Raw genomic sequence first — 12626 nt, 5'->3', positions numbered from 1 at the left:
ACCATCACATCTTTCAAGCCTTCCATGAACGCGGGGGCTCGATATTGATCAACCAAATCGCCCGGTAGGTTGGCTTTCACCACAGAGAGCGTTGCTTTCATCTTATCCATGTAACACCAGTCAGTATCCTTCATTCGTCGTGAATCTCTGCGCAGGCATAAACGGTCGCACATGGCGCACACACATTCGTCAAGTCCGTACGCCCCGAGAGCGGCTTGGAGCCTCCTCAGGCAATACTGCCTTTCAGTGTCACTCAGCTCGTTTTTGAATGAAATTTGCTCTTGACCAGCTGCGAGATCGTCAGTTCCAGATAACACGCCAGTTTGTAAAACACCATCGTCCGTGGTGTCTGACTGTCCGTGGGTTCTACGGTGCTGCCTGTTGGGGCGTTCTCTATTTGAGCGTTCTCGTCGTCGCCGTGTTTCCTTCACAAGCTGCTCCGATGGTTGTCCTTTAATATCTCTCAAATTTCTACTATCCCCGTCAACATGGCGGCGATTTCGTGATTGGGTTTGTGGCCCCAACATCATCTGGAAAGACACTGTTCATGACACCATCACATTCTACATCTTGAACTGCGATGTCCGTGGCGCCCCGACAGCCTAACTGTAGACGGGTTCGCGAACGCTGTTTCTTCGAGCCTTCTCGTCTTTTTTTTTCTTCTCAGCGCGGGTGGATCGGTGCTCCGCGTTCGTATCGATATCTTCAGGACCATTGCCACAACTACCAACCAGAACCTCGCAACTCGCAACATCACCTGTGGAAGCTCCATTCACACACACTGGGCCTGTGCAAACCCCATCCAGAACCGTACAATCCATACCACCTTCGCCACAAGCTACCCCACAAGCCGAATCAGTTCCATTAAAAGACTGAAGTGCCAGTAAACCACCAGCAAAAGCTCCATTCACACCTTCTCGACCCGTTACACAGTGGATCCGCATGCTGCCGTTCGATACCCAGCTCTCGTCATCGCTCCACATCCAAATACCCTAAAAGGTCAGTAGCATTGCTGCAGTCACTCGTCCTCGCGCCAGGTCCCATCACTAGGACCTGTCGAGTAACTTCCGTCCGCAGCCACTGATGGCGCGCTTTCCACGTGGCTGCAAACATTTGCGCTGCGGTCATGTCATCTGTTGGCCCGGACAAAATGCTTGGCAGTGATTCCTGTCCACCCCACCCATCTTGTTCCTGGCGCCATGCATCATCATGGTGCTTCAGTATGTTGTCCTCATCGTTTGTCCTTCGTTGCCGCTTCATATGCTTGAACACGCCCACTTGACGTCGCGCCCTGCAACTTCACTAATGGTTTGTTGAACCTGGGCACGGCTAGTCCTATTTGTGGGGGAAGAAGACGCTCTTCTGCACAGATAGGTATATTGGCTGGTATATAGACTGGTCTTCAGTATGTTGGAGCGGGGCGGTCCTGTTCGAAGTGAAACAAGACAACGATTCGGCAAAGGCTGGTATATTGTTTGGTAAAAATACTGGACTTTAGTATGTTAAATGCCGTGTAGGAACACGCACTAAATTATATAATAGCACACTTTCCCCACCAACAGCACCCACCAAGTCCCGATGACTCAATGGGCTTGTTAGGGTTAGAACCTGAAGGCCCAGGAACTTTCCCTTGCACCGGGTTGATGTTTCCTCTGTGCACCGTGTTTCCGCTACGGAACCACAGCGTCACCAGCCACGAGCAAAGGCTGGCACGCTCTCACACGCAATATAAACCTCGCAGGCCCTCAGGAAGGAAGGGTCCCAGCCAGTCACGGCTTGATACGAGGGTGCCAGAGCTATACTCCGGCGGGAAGGATAAATGGAGTGCGCTCTCGCTCCTCCACTACTCGGCGATGACTTGCCCTTCGTATACACGGCCACTCTCGGCCTGACCACGGGTAAACGCACGCTACGATACTAGCAGGCGCGTCCACCGACAGTCATAATCCTACCAACAGGTTTATCCAATTGCTACGGGAACTCACCGATAGCCCGGACGTCTTCCCTGAGTGGTTGGGAGGAAAAGCTGTTCTGTTCTTGTAGCCCAAAGGGCTTATCTGTTCTATCTTCTCTTTCCTATGGTTCAATACAAATATATAGTCTAGACGTGTCCGTTTTGGATCTTCCAGGTAACCACCCGACTCTTCAGAGCCCTCTTGAAGGCTCGGACGGCCTCCCGATGACTCGAAGAGTCGCCTTAGGTGCGGAACTCAGGCCAAAGTTCGCCGTAGGTTCGGGTCGTCCTTGAAGTCCCGGTGTTGTGTGGACACACCACGGCTCGAGCTTGAATGTCGACGAGTCATCGTCATCTGTCCAGACTGGCCAATCAGCGGCCGTCAAACACCATCGAACGAATGGCGATGTGCCTCGACCCGCCGGTTGAGTTGACGCCGAATGCCGCGGGGCTTGCCGTCGGTATCGCCAGAATTAATTACTTGAGTTTTGTATTGAAATCTAATATATTGAGTTTTGTATGCATTCGAATGACTTACTGTTGTATTGGGACGATTTATCTAAGAATTTGTATGCGGATTAACTAGTGTTGGACACATAATTCAGGGGAGTCCCCTGAGGGGACAAAGAGTAAAGGTATAGGTCAGAAGGCCTTTAGATGGAGGTATAGGCCATGATGTTCCTGATCCGAGCGGGGCCGGCTCGCTGAATGTCATTTTAGAATTTGCTGAACAGGAGAACGGACATGAACTGGATGCTCGCATAAGGGAAAGAAGGAGCAGCAACCTCCGCTTGAGTCTTCAGGTACCCCCTCCCATTTACTCATGACATGGAAACTTGGCCTAAACTTAATTTTTCACTGGTTGTACTGTAGAATGCGACGCGTTGGACGTGCTGGTGCTCTAGGGGGTGATTCGATGCCGAAAGTAGCTAGAAAAGGCCCACTCAGGCCACAAATACGTGCAGCACGAATGTGCTCGTCTGCAATTGCTGCGGTATCGGCAACTTCACTAATATTGTCTGATCTTAATACTAGTCAGGACATGATCGAGGCGTTCGTTGCTGGAATAGGTCACGACTCTGTATCACGATCTCAAGGACGAGTCGAAAGGACAAAGTTTAGTTGGAAGGGTCTACCAGCACGTGTGTAAAGGCGTCCGACTGAGAGAAAATCTACTCGCTGCGAACCCGGATCCTGTGCAGGCGCGTCTTGTGACCGAACCCGAAGAACGCAAGACTATCTTGATATATGCTAGAGCGTTAACGTAAGCTGAGAGGAGATGTGCGACTGGTGCGCCGCAAGTGAGGCGCGCCCAAGTCGCTTGCGACTTTTTTCATTTGGAAATAAATATATTTAGTTGCTCTGCAGCGTTGTTAGTGTGATAACCATTTAGCTACATCTCGACTGTATTGTATTGTATTGTAAACGTTTAGTGCGCCTTACGCTTTAGGGAAAAAGTGATGTACACTCTCCAAGCGTGGTCCACACCACTAACTCCAATAGTGGGCGACCACTAATTGAGCTCCTACTGTCTTCTCCGGCACGATCAGCATACGTCGGCAATGAATGGCTCCCCCTTCGCGGAGACGCGCTAGGCCTTGGTGGCGGCAGTCCGCTGCTTCCGTCGCCCGTATCGGTCTTGTAGTCTTGGTTCAGCTAGGTACTCGGGTCACAACTCCTTTCCCCGGCAACTGCTGTCGTGGCCGCAACAAACCACGCAGTCTCAGCCAGCACGCCCTTGTTCTTCGGTCTTGTGTTGTTCCTGCGCCTTATGCTGATCCCCTTGAGCACCTTCCCTTGACGGTTGACGGCTGCAGCAGCCACCCCTCCCCCCCCCCTCGCGGGCGCTCGCGCCTCACCGCCGAATCAGCTTCCTGGGCGATGCCGTAGTCATCAACCCACATGAAGTCGGTGGGTGAGCACTGAGCGCGCTTGGTTTGTCCGCTACCGCCACCGCGAGTCGTACCCGTGTCGAGTTCTCAGCCCAGAGACACTAGCCTCACATCCTTGTCCGTCTAAGAACTGAGGGCGCCCGCGGCGGAGCCGCATTAGCGCCTCCGAGAACGACGCCGCGGCGCCGCTCCCCGGGAGGGCGTCACCCCAACTCGTACCAGTATCGCAGTTCGTAAGAAGGTTAATTGTGGTGTATTAGTTGCGTCTATCCTAGCTGTGGTGTTTTGAGTGCTAGCCGCAGTAAGCGACTATATGTACGCATCCTTACAAGACAGAACTCACTAGGCAGGAGCTTAAGTAAGGTTAATTGTATTAATACTTTTTCAAAACTTAAAATTATCGTTAGCACGCTCTCCTCACAAAGCTACATTGAAGACTGTGAAGACGTAAGCATTTTCTAAAACCCTGTTTGAGTGAAATAGGCCTTGATCATCAAGACGCGAATCTAAACAAAAAATGACCGTTGCAAGTTCCCCGTGTATAAACTTTTAAGATCTACTTGTCGCTAAGCACACCCAGGTGGAATACTTCTGAAGTATTCCACCTGGGTGTTTCGTCAGCCCTTCGCTGGGTAAAAATGCTAGTGGCAATAATGCATGACAGAAATTTTACTCAACCAGGTGCAGATATGTTACCGACCGGATAAACCGGAACTTCCAGCTTATCTGTCAATATGCGACAGCACTTGGCCATCTCTCGGTTATGGCGCGTAGACATACATCAGTCTTGCGTTATCGATTGTACCTCATGCTGAATTTATCTGAGGCACTGGTCGCACTCTTTTGATTAGAACGTTTGTGGGAGTATGGTTTCCTCACAGTACACTTTATGAATGTAGTATAGCTCTCGATCCATAAGGCCAAACTTTTTCAAACACATCGACAGACTATTTTTTTTAGTAACCCGTTAAGGGGACTCAACTTTACATCGAGCTGTTCAATGCGCAATTAATTGTAGTAGTCGAGATGTAATCCTGGTACGGGTTGGGGTGACGCCCTCCTGGGGAGCGGCGCCGCGGCGTCGTTCTCGGGGGCGCTAATGCGGCTCCGCCGCGGGCGCCCTCAGTTCTTAGACGGACAAGGATGTGAGGCTAGTGTCTCTGGGCTGAGAACTCGACACGGGTACGACTCGCGGTGGCGGTAGCGGACAAACCAAGCGCGCTCAGTGCTCAGCCACCGACTTCACGTGGGTTGATGACTACGGCATCGCCCAGGAAGCTGATTCGGCGGTGAGGCGCGAGCGCCCGCGAGGGGGGGGGGGAGGGGTGGCTGCTGCAGCCGTCAACCGTCAAGGGAAGGTGCTCAAGGGGATCAGCATAAGGCGCAGGAACAACACAAGACCGAAGAACAAGGGCGTGCTGGCTGAGACTGCGTGGTTTGTTGCGGCCACGACAGCAGTTGCCGGGGAAAGGAGTTGTGACCCGAGTACCTAGCTGAACCAAGACTACAAGACCGATACGGGCGACGGAAGCAGCGGACTGCCGCCACCAAGGCCTAGCGCGTCTCCGCGAAGGGGGAGCCATTCATTGCCGACGTATGCTGATCGTGCCGGAGAAGACAGTAGGAGCTCAATTAGTGGTCGCCCACTATTGGAGTTAGTGGTGTGGACCACGCTTGGAGAGTGTACATCACTTTTTCCCTAAAGCGTAAGGCGCACTAAACGTTTACAATACAATACAATACGAACTGGGGTAACCAGTACACAATTGAAATAACAGCAAGTAAAGTAACAATAAAAACCGGTATTTTGAGTAAGCGAAGTAGCGCTAAAAAGTGATGGAAGTTAGCGAAGTAACGCAAAAATGAAATAATAAAAGGACTCGGGGGGACAATTGTACCCCAGGCCTGGGGTACAAATCCGAAAGCACGTGTACCAGACACAGTCCTAACGAACTGTGAATTTCAGGCAAAAAGATAAAAGGAAGCCTGCGCGAATAATTCTATACAATTGAAGCAGTGATCGATAATGAGTCGCTGGCTTTCACTATGAATATCTGGCAGGATGCATGGGCACTCTCTGATGTCCATCTGAGAGGAGAAGCTTCGCAACGCCTACAACTTCGTTATGGACCCCAAGCACTTGCTGGATGGGGAGAAGATGATGTTTTCGAACGAACTGTTCGAATCAGAGGCGCGATTTCTGTGGTGTCCGTTTTGAGACGATGAAGTTCCCTGGGGTCAAGTCTCTGCAGCAAGTGTACGACGCAGCCGTGTATTATCTGACGAATATGGAGATCAGCATCACGGAGCGGCTGGGCCACGTGACCGTCAGGGACGACTACGACTCGTGTCATGGCAGTATGTACAACGCTCGAGTGTTGTCGACGGTTTACGACGATGTCACGCTGGAAACGAGCTCGCTGCTGTTTCCAAAGATGGATGCAGAGGGGAAATACGGGATGGTGATGCTCGATTCCGTCGACGAGGACGAGCGGTACCCCTTCAGCTCTGCACGCGTGTTCGAAAGGATATTTCGGCCACTGCCGTGTTTACTGCAAGTCGAAAGCCGTCGACTGATGGGGCTCCAGGCGAGGTGGTGGTGATGATGATAAGGGCGGCTTTCTTGAAATCCATCGGCCACAGTTCCCGCTCTCCGAGGAGACGCTGCACGAACTCTCGACTGGGATTATGGCGTGGGAGGGCGTCATGGTCACGACGATCCGCGGTATAGTTTACGGAGCTTGCTAGCGGTATCACCAAGATCAGTCTAAACTTTGGTATAATATTCATTCACGCTTGACACCTCAGCTCTTGTGAGCCCTCCACCACGTCTGCACCCTCTTCACGGGTTAGCCATTCTCATCTGCCCCCCGCAGCGATAGAGAATTGTGGGATAGCAGCACGGTCAACACTGTTGAGCCTGGTCGAAGTTGAAGTGCACCAACCAATGAAATCCGTACAAGTTGCAAATGCTGCACGTACGGATAATCATGATCGAATAGGAAACGGCAACTTTTTCAATTAGAGGCCAAGACCGTACTTATACAGGATCATTTCTATAGTACAACTTATTCTACTTGACTTTCCGCATTGACTCGGGATGTCGGTGGTTGCAGTGCTGGGTCCTTGTTTGGACCTGGTCTCCCTCATTGATGAACGTCCGCTGTCGCTATTCCAAGGCAGCGTAAGTGAGTGGAGTGATATGAGAGGTTATTGATTCTACATTTTCTTTTTTTCTTGACTTTGGCTGTCTTCACGCTTCCAAGTGAAAATGAACACACTTTCCACAGCACTACAACGATGCAGTATCGGTCATTGTCACAGGAACCAAGGAACACGTTTTTGAATTTACCAGGCTTCCCCCCCCCCCTCACAACGTCTTCCGGAGAGTCAAGTAAAATTTGAGAACACATCAAACATAGCACTAAACCCTGAAAAGCTGGATCTCAAAGGCTGGGTCGTTAGAGGCTGCTATGACTCAACCGTTGGGTTGGCAGTGTAAAACATTTATGTCGTTGATTCACCCTGTTCCCAATTGAAGTCGTTCGTGAATCTTCGTACATGTAACAGTGCGACTTGCAGTAGGGCACGAGTCGTGCCCTACGTCGTGCCGCACGACTCATAAAGAGAGCGCCAGAAAAATGCAGAGTTACTGCCCCATATATTTGATAGTTTGACAAGACCCCGACGCAACAAGCGAATCAGTTGGCTCGTGGGCTGCCCATTGTTGCCGGCTTCCAGCCGAGGAAGATAAAGCCGTAGAATGCGAACGCTGTTAGTGCGAGGCCCAACACGTTGGACACGTAGTACACCATCGCATACCACTTGCTGGGGTTGCTGTGCGCATACGTCTGGAGCTTGTCGAGCTTGTCCTGCGTGAGCCTGGTCGGGCCCTTGTTCAGGCCCAGGAGAGACGTGACTTTGGTGACCGCTTCCTTGGCTCCTCGCTCCTCTTCTTCGCTCAGAGGCGTGGCTCGTTCCTTCTCGATGGGCTTGAGGACGCCCTCCCGCAGGAGCTTGGTCGTGTCTTCCACGTCGACGGCCTTCTCGGCGACTGCGAACTCGAGGAAGCTTGCCACGAAGGCGATGGCCACCACCAGAGCCAAGAAACGTGTCCGCATGATGAGAACTTCCTGGGGGAGGAAGGAGCTTGTGACAATGAAGAGCGGCCGTGCTTGCGTGTTTGACAGCGGATTCCGAAGTGGAGACTGTACAGTCCAATCAAGGACACGGGGATACTGGTCGAGATCGTGAGGCTGGGGCAGTGGCTCCTTCCTGGCAGGAAGTTCCTGCCTGGGAAAATGCGGACCCAGATGTACGGATGACGGCTGGATCAAGAGAAAGCCCGCGCATGTTCATCACTTCAGCAACTCGGAATGGCTATGGATATCAATCCCAGGGAGGTAAAGGTAAAGCCCACTCGAAGAAGAACGGTAATGTCGAAGAGCTGTCGTTCAAGGGCAGTAGTTTGGTTGCATTGCACCAAGTAGAGAAGATTTCGAACCACAAGAGAGAATAATGAACGCATGTCAAGTTCAGTTTTCAGTGAGGTACATTGTTGTCACTTAGCATTGTTCGCTAACGACATCCTATGACCTTGTCGGCGATCAACGCATGTCAAGTTGCTGCTGTATTCGCGTCAGTTGGCTGTCGGGCTGCCCATTTTGGCTGAGCCCAACCCAAGGCCGAACTGCAAGTATGCCAGAAATGCCAGCATTGAGCCGACGAAAGTGTAGCCCATAATCTCTCCAACGCTGGAAGGTTTATCAGGACCTCTCCGGGCGATCGTCTGGAGTTTGTCCACATTGGCCTTCGTGAGCTTGGGCGGACCCTTGCTCAGGCCCACGAGCGACGACAGTTTGCTCAGATCCCCTCGCTCCTCCTCGCCGAGACGCTCGACTTTTCCCTTGGCGATTGACTTGAGAACGCCCTCGCTTCGTGGAGGTTTCTGCATCGACAGCCTTGTCCGCGACTGCGAGGTGGACGAAGGTGATCGCTATCACCAGCAGCGCGGAGAAACTGTTCCGCATGGGATGAAGATTCCGCCGAGTTATTGCGCGCTTGATGGAGTGAGAACTATGAATACTACCAGTCTTCGCCAATGGATGCACGTGTTGGTGTGCCAGTTTCCTTCGTATTCAACGCTGCGGAATACGAATGGAACTGGCCAAGCACGGCGAATAACCACCATCAGCTCCGCGTAAACCTCCCTAACGTCTGTACTGTATAATAGCAAACGCCTAGTCCTTGTCGGCCTCGGCCCAGCACGGTTGAATGTCCGACAGCACGTAGAGCAGGTCGTTGCCCGTGAGCACTTCATGCGGCTGCGGGTTCACGTACACGTAGCCGAAGGGCACGCTGCGGTCCCTCTCGGGGACTTCAATGCGCGCTCTCGGGTCACGTTTCGTCTCGTTCGTCCACCGTCCTTCAGTGAGCAAGCGGACCGACGACGACGAGTGCAGCATGGCGTCCGGACGGCAGCGGTAGAGTCCGATGACCAGGATGCCGTCCGACGAGAGCAGATAGTGGAAGACGAACTCGAACGTTCTCCCCACAAAGTCCATCGGCACTTCCACGGCGAAGAGGGAGCTGCGCTGCACGCCCATAGCCGACGAGGTCGACAGCGTTGGGGACACTACCGCTTCTCCAAAACCTCCAGCCGTCGCGGGGGTGCTGGGTAGAGTGCCCACCCCTCCGTCCGTCCACGAGGCGAAGATGAACTCGCGCAGGATGTTCTTGATGCGCGCGTTGAAGAACTGGTTGATCAGCAGACTGTCACAGAGCGAGGTGCTGTACGTGAGGCCGGCGGCGAACGCGGGTGACACGGCGAAGTTGCGCGCCAACTCCAGCGACGACGTGGACGCGGCCGCAGCGTCACACTCCGCGAGCGGGAACCAGCCGCTGACCGAGAGGTTCTGGGCGATGAAGTGCACGTTGGCCCGGTTCACGAGCTCCGTGATGATGCGAGGCGCCTGTGTGGGGCCGATGAACGTCGTGATGGTCTTGTGCAGCGCGATACAGGCCGCGTCCTGGAGCAGCTCGGACGTGCCGGTGTCGGACACTTCGCCCTCCGCACCCATGAGCACGATGCGGAAGGCGCGCTGGACGCCAGCTCTCCGTAGTGTACTTTGGCGGAACGGGTCCCCCACGATGAAGTGGATGCCTTGGAAGCGGTAGAAGTGCTCGTAGTCGTCCACTTCCGGCAGAGGCGCAGTCACAATCACCACTGGACGGTGTTGACGCAGCGCACGCACGCGTAGTGGCCCGATGAGGTACTCGAGGTGGTGCGGGAACGACGAAGGAGACAGCACACAGACAACGATGTGGCCGACCTCAAAGTGCAAGGCTGCCACGTCTTGAATGACCGCTGCTTCGGCACTGATGGTGTTGGTAGGAGAGAGTCCGCTCGTCTTGATGGCCAGAGGATCGTCGTCGTCGTCTTCGGGCTTCCACGCGCCTCGGTTCTCCTGACTGAACGTCGACGCGGGGCTCGCAGCTTCGGCCTGCCAATTGACAAACCGCGACTGTCGTCGGTGGGGCGAAGACATCTCGGAATCCCCCAGACTGCTGGGTGTATCATTCCCAGTGCTGCTGCTGCCAGTCATTGAGAGACGCTTCGCCTTGCTACTAGCACCGCGAGAGAGTTGCCTCGACTTGGAGCCTCTGCGCTGAGCGGTCCAAGCGTCCGGCATCGAGTCACTCGGTTGCATGTCCGTCACGGCGCTGGCCTCGCGTCGGTCTTGGGCAATCACGAACACCGTCTCCTCCCCGACGCACGTGTAGGAATCTCCAGGGTTTAGCAGCAGCTTGCCTCCGTTCCCCTTTGAAGACTCGGCTGTGGTGATCGCAAACACGATCACTCCAGAGCACTGGGCGTACGCCAACGAAGCCACCTCCGAGAACGTCTTACCGTAGACAACAGCAGCTGGAGGCAGCTCCACAGAGTACACCTCGTGACTGGACCCGTGCAAGTAGCGGTCTTCCCACGACGCGTCCGCTGCCGGGGGTTCGTCGTAGTCGCTGCTGGAGTCGTAGCTGGACGTCGACGTGAGGCTGTACATGAACGTCGAGAAGCCCGGACACACGCAGTTCTGACCGAGCAGCGAGTGCATGACCTCCGAGAAGCAGAGCACACTCGACACGCCCAAGTCAGCGACAAGGTGTCGGTTCGCCGACAAGTGGAGCTGTGCGAACACGCGAGCCTTTGGAGCCTCTCGTCGAGCTGCTAGCACTCGCATCAATGCTCGGTGGTCGCAACTGGCGGGGGTCTCTCCGGCGACACGTCGAGCCAGAATGAAGATGGCGTCGGCTGACCCACAGGCAGCTCGCTGAGCGTCATCGACGTCCAGGAGTGAACCTTGGATGAAACTCGCGCGCTTCTCGAAGAACGGGTCCATGAGCAGCGAGATGAGCGACGTGGCCGGCTCCTCCTCGCTCAGCACCACCACGTTGATGTCCACCAGGTCGTGATCATCGTGGAAGACCTCTCGGAAGAAATGGTCGATGCGTGACGGGGTCAGATCTCCACAGAGGATAATGTGCTTGCTGGTCGGGGACGGAGTGTGGCTTGCCAGTTCGTACGGGGAGAAGGAGCTACCAAGCGCCAGAATCTGGGAAACCTGGTACGGCACCACCAGGATGAGGACGAGCACGAGGGCACCCACGCAGACCTTAGCCAGCGGATTGTCGGCGGGCGGCGACTGGATCGTCACAAAGGCCAGCACCGAGTTGAAGAACGAGTTGAAGAATGTCCACTCGCCCAAGTTCCCATCCGCGTACTTCTCGTCTGCAGTCTCCGCGATCTGGATAACCCCCGCGGCGACAGCGATGATAATCGTCAGCTGCAGGTAGCACAGCATGGCGAACTGCTGCACGGGGGACATGAGTCCGTGGCAGCGACTCAGCACCGCCTTGGCCTCGATGTAGCACGTGACGAAGCGCATCGGGTACAGGAATCGCCAGTCTGAAATGCCGTACCAGAAAGTGCTGTCACAACAGAAAGCCAACAAGTTAGTCTAGACAAACTTCAGAACTCTCCTTCATGCACACGGCGCTACTCAACTGGTACTGGAGGAAGAACGACGTTGGCAGCACGGGAAGCACCACAGCGAGAGTCACAAGTCCCGGGAATGACAGCATGTAGTCCCGACGGCGACTCGAGAGGTAGATGCCACGGAACAAGAAGTCCGCAGCCAGGATTCCAGCGCAAACAATGTCCGTCATCCACAAGCTGTACGGCATCTGCCGAATGAAACACGGTAAGTCCTCTCAACCGAGGCAATGGCGAAGGAAATAAACCCTCGACGTACGTCGTTGGAGGGGACGTAGGTGTTGGCAATGTACGAGCTCGCGAAGACGATGGAGACCAGCACCAGGAAGACGTCCAGCCCCACCCCGAACGAGCTGTGATCCAGGTACCTGCACGAACAAGGCACCTTAGCCACAGGGATCAAGGTGAAAGAAGGATGAAAAGCGGAGCCTTCTTGTGTCCGTACCGACTGAGACGATCGCGACTGCGCGAGCCATGTCCGTCGCTGAGGATCTTGGTGGTGGAGGACAAATCTCCGCTCTCCGGCTCTGTTACGTACGTAGCATTATCATCGACGCATTAGCAGCGGCAAACGCAAGAATGACGGCGCCTGCTTGGCCTTACCGAAGTTGAGCGCGTGCTGGTGATGATGTGGCGGGCTGTGAAGTTGCTGCAGCGCGCGCTTCACCGGCGAAATGGCTCCGTAGCCGCTGTGCTCGTGGCGGAGAAGCTGACTGTCCGACATCGTCGT

General features: G+C 54.3%; 3 protein-coding genes across 3 annotated transcripts; all 3 read right to left on the bottom strand.

Annotated features, from left to right (window-relative positions):
* Positions 1-5163: 5163 nt before the first annotated feature.
* Positions 5164-8438, bottom strand: PHYSODRAFT_284417 (hypothetical protein). The gene has a single exon (XM_009518319.1). The coding sequence runs from the start codon at positions 7965-7967 to the stop codon at positions 7548-7550; it is 420 nt and encodes a 139-aa protein (XP_009516614.1). The 5' UTR covers positions 7968-8438; the 3' UTR covers positions 5164-7547.
* Positions 8439-8485: 47 nt separating this feature from the next.
* Positions 8486-8800, bottom strand: PHYSODRAFT_322869 (hypothetical protein; the record flags this gene model as incomplete). The annotated part of the gene is made up of 1 exon (XM_009518318.1): positions 8486-8800. The coding sequence occupies one exon, from the start codon at positions 8798-8800 to the stop codon at positions 8486-8488; it is 315 nt and encodes a 104-aa protein (XP_009516613.1).
* Positions 8801-9086: 286 nt separating this feature from the next.
* On the bottom strand, positions 9087-12087 carry PHYSODRAFT_476356 (hypothetical protein; the record flags this gene model as incomplete). Its single annotated transcript, XM_009518317.1, has 2 exons — positions 9087-11832; positions 11909-12087. 2 exons carry the CDS (start codon positions 12085-12087, stop codon positions 9087-9089), a joined length of 2925 nt encoding a protein of 974 aa, XP_009516612.1.
* Between the last annotated feature and the right edge of the window lie 539 nt (positions 12088-12626).

This window comes from Phytophthora sojae, assembly GCF_000149755.1.
Source record: "Phytophthora sojae unplaced genomic scaffold PHYSOscaffold_1, whole genome shotgun sequence".
NCBI lineage: Eukaryota > Oomycota > Peronosporomycetes > Peronosporales > Peronosporaceae > Phytophthora > Phytophthora sojae.
Note: the sequence above shows the minus strand (reverse complement) of the source record. Positions and strands in the feature narration are given on the sequence as shown.

Coding starts and splice junctions, on each gene's coding strand:
- PHYSODRAFT_284417 (XM_009518319.1), bottom strand. CDS start 7,967: ATGCGGACACGTTTCTTGGCTCTGGTGGTGGCCATCGCCTTCGTGGCA.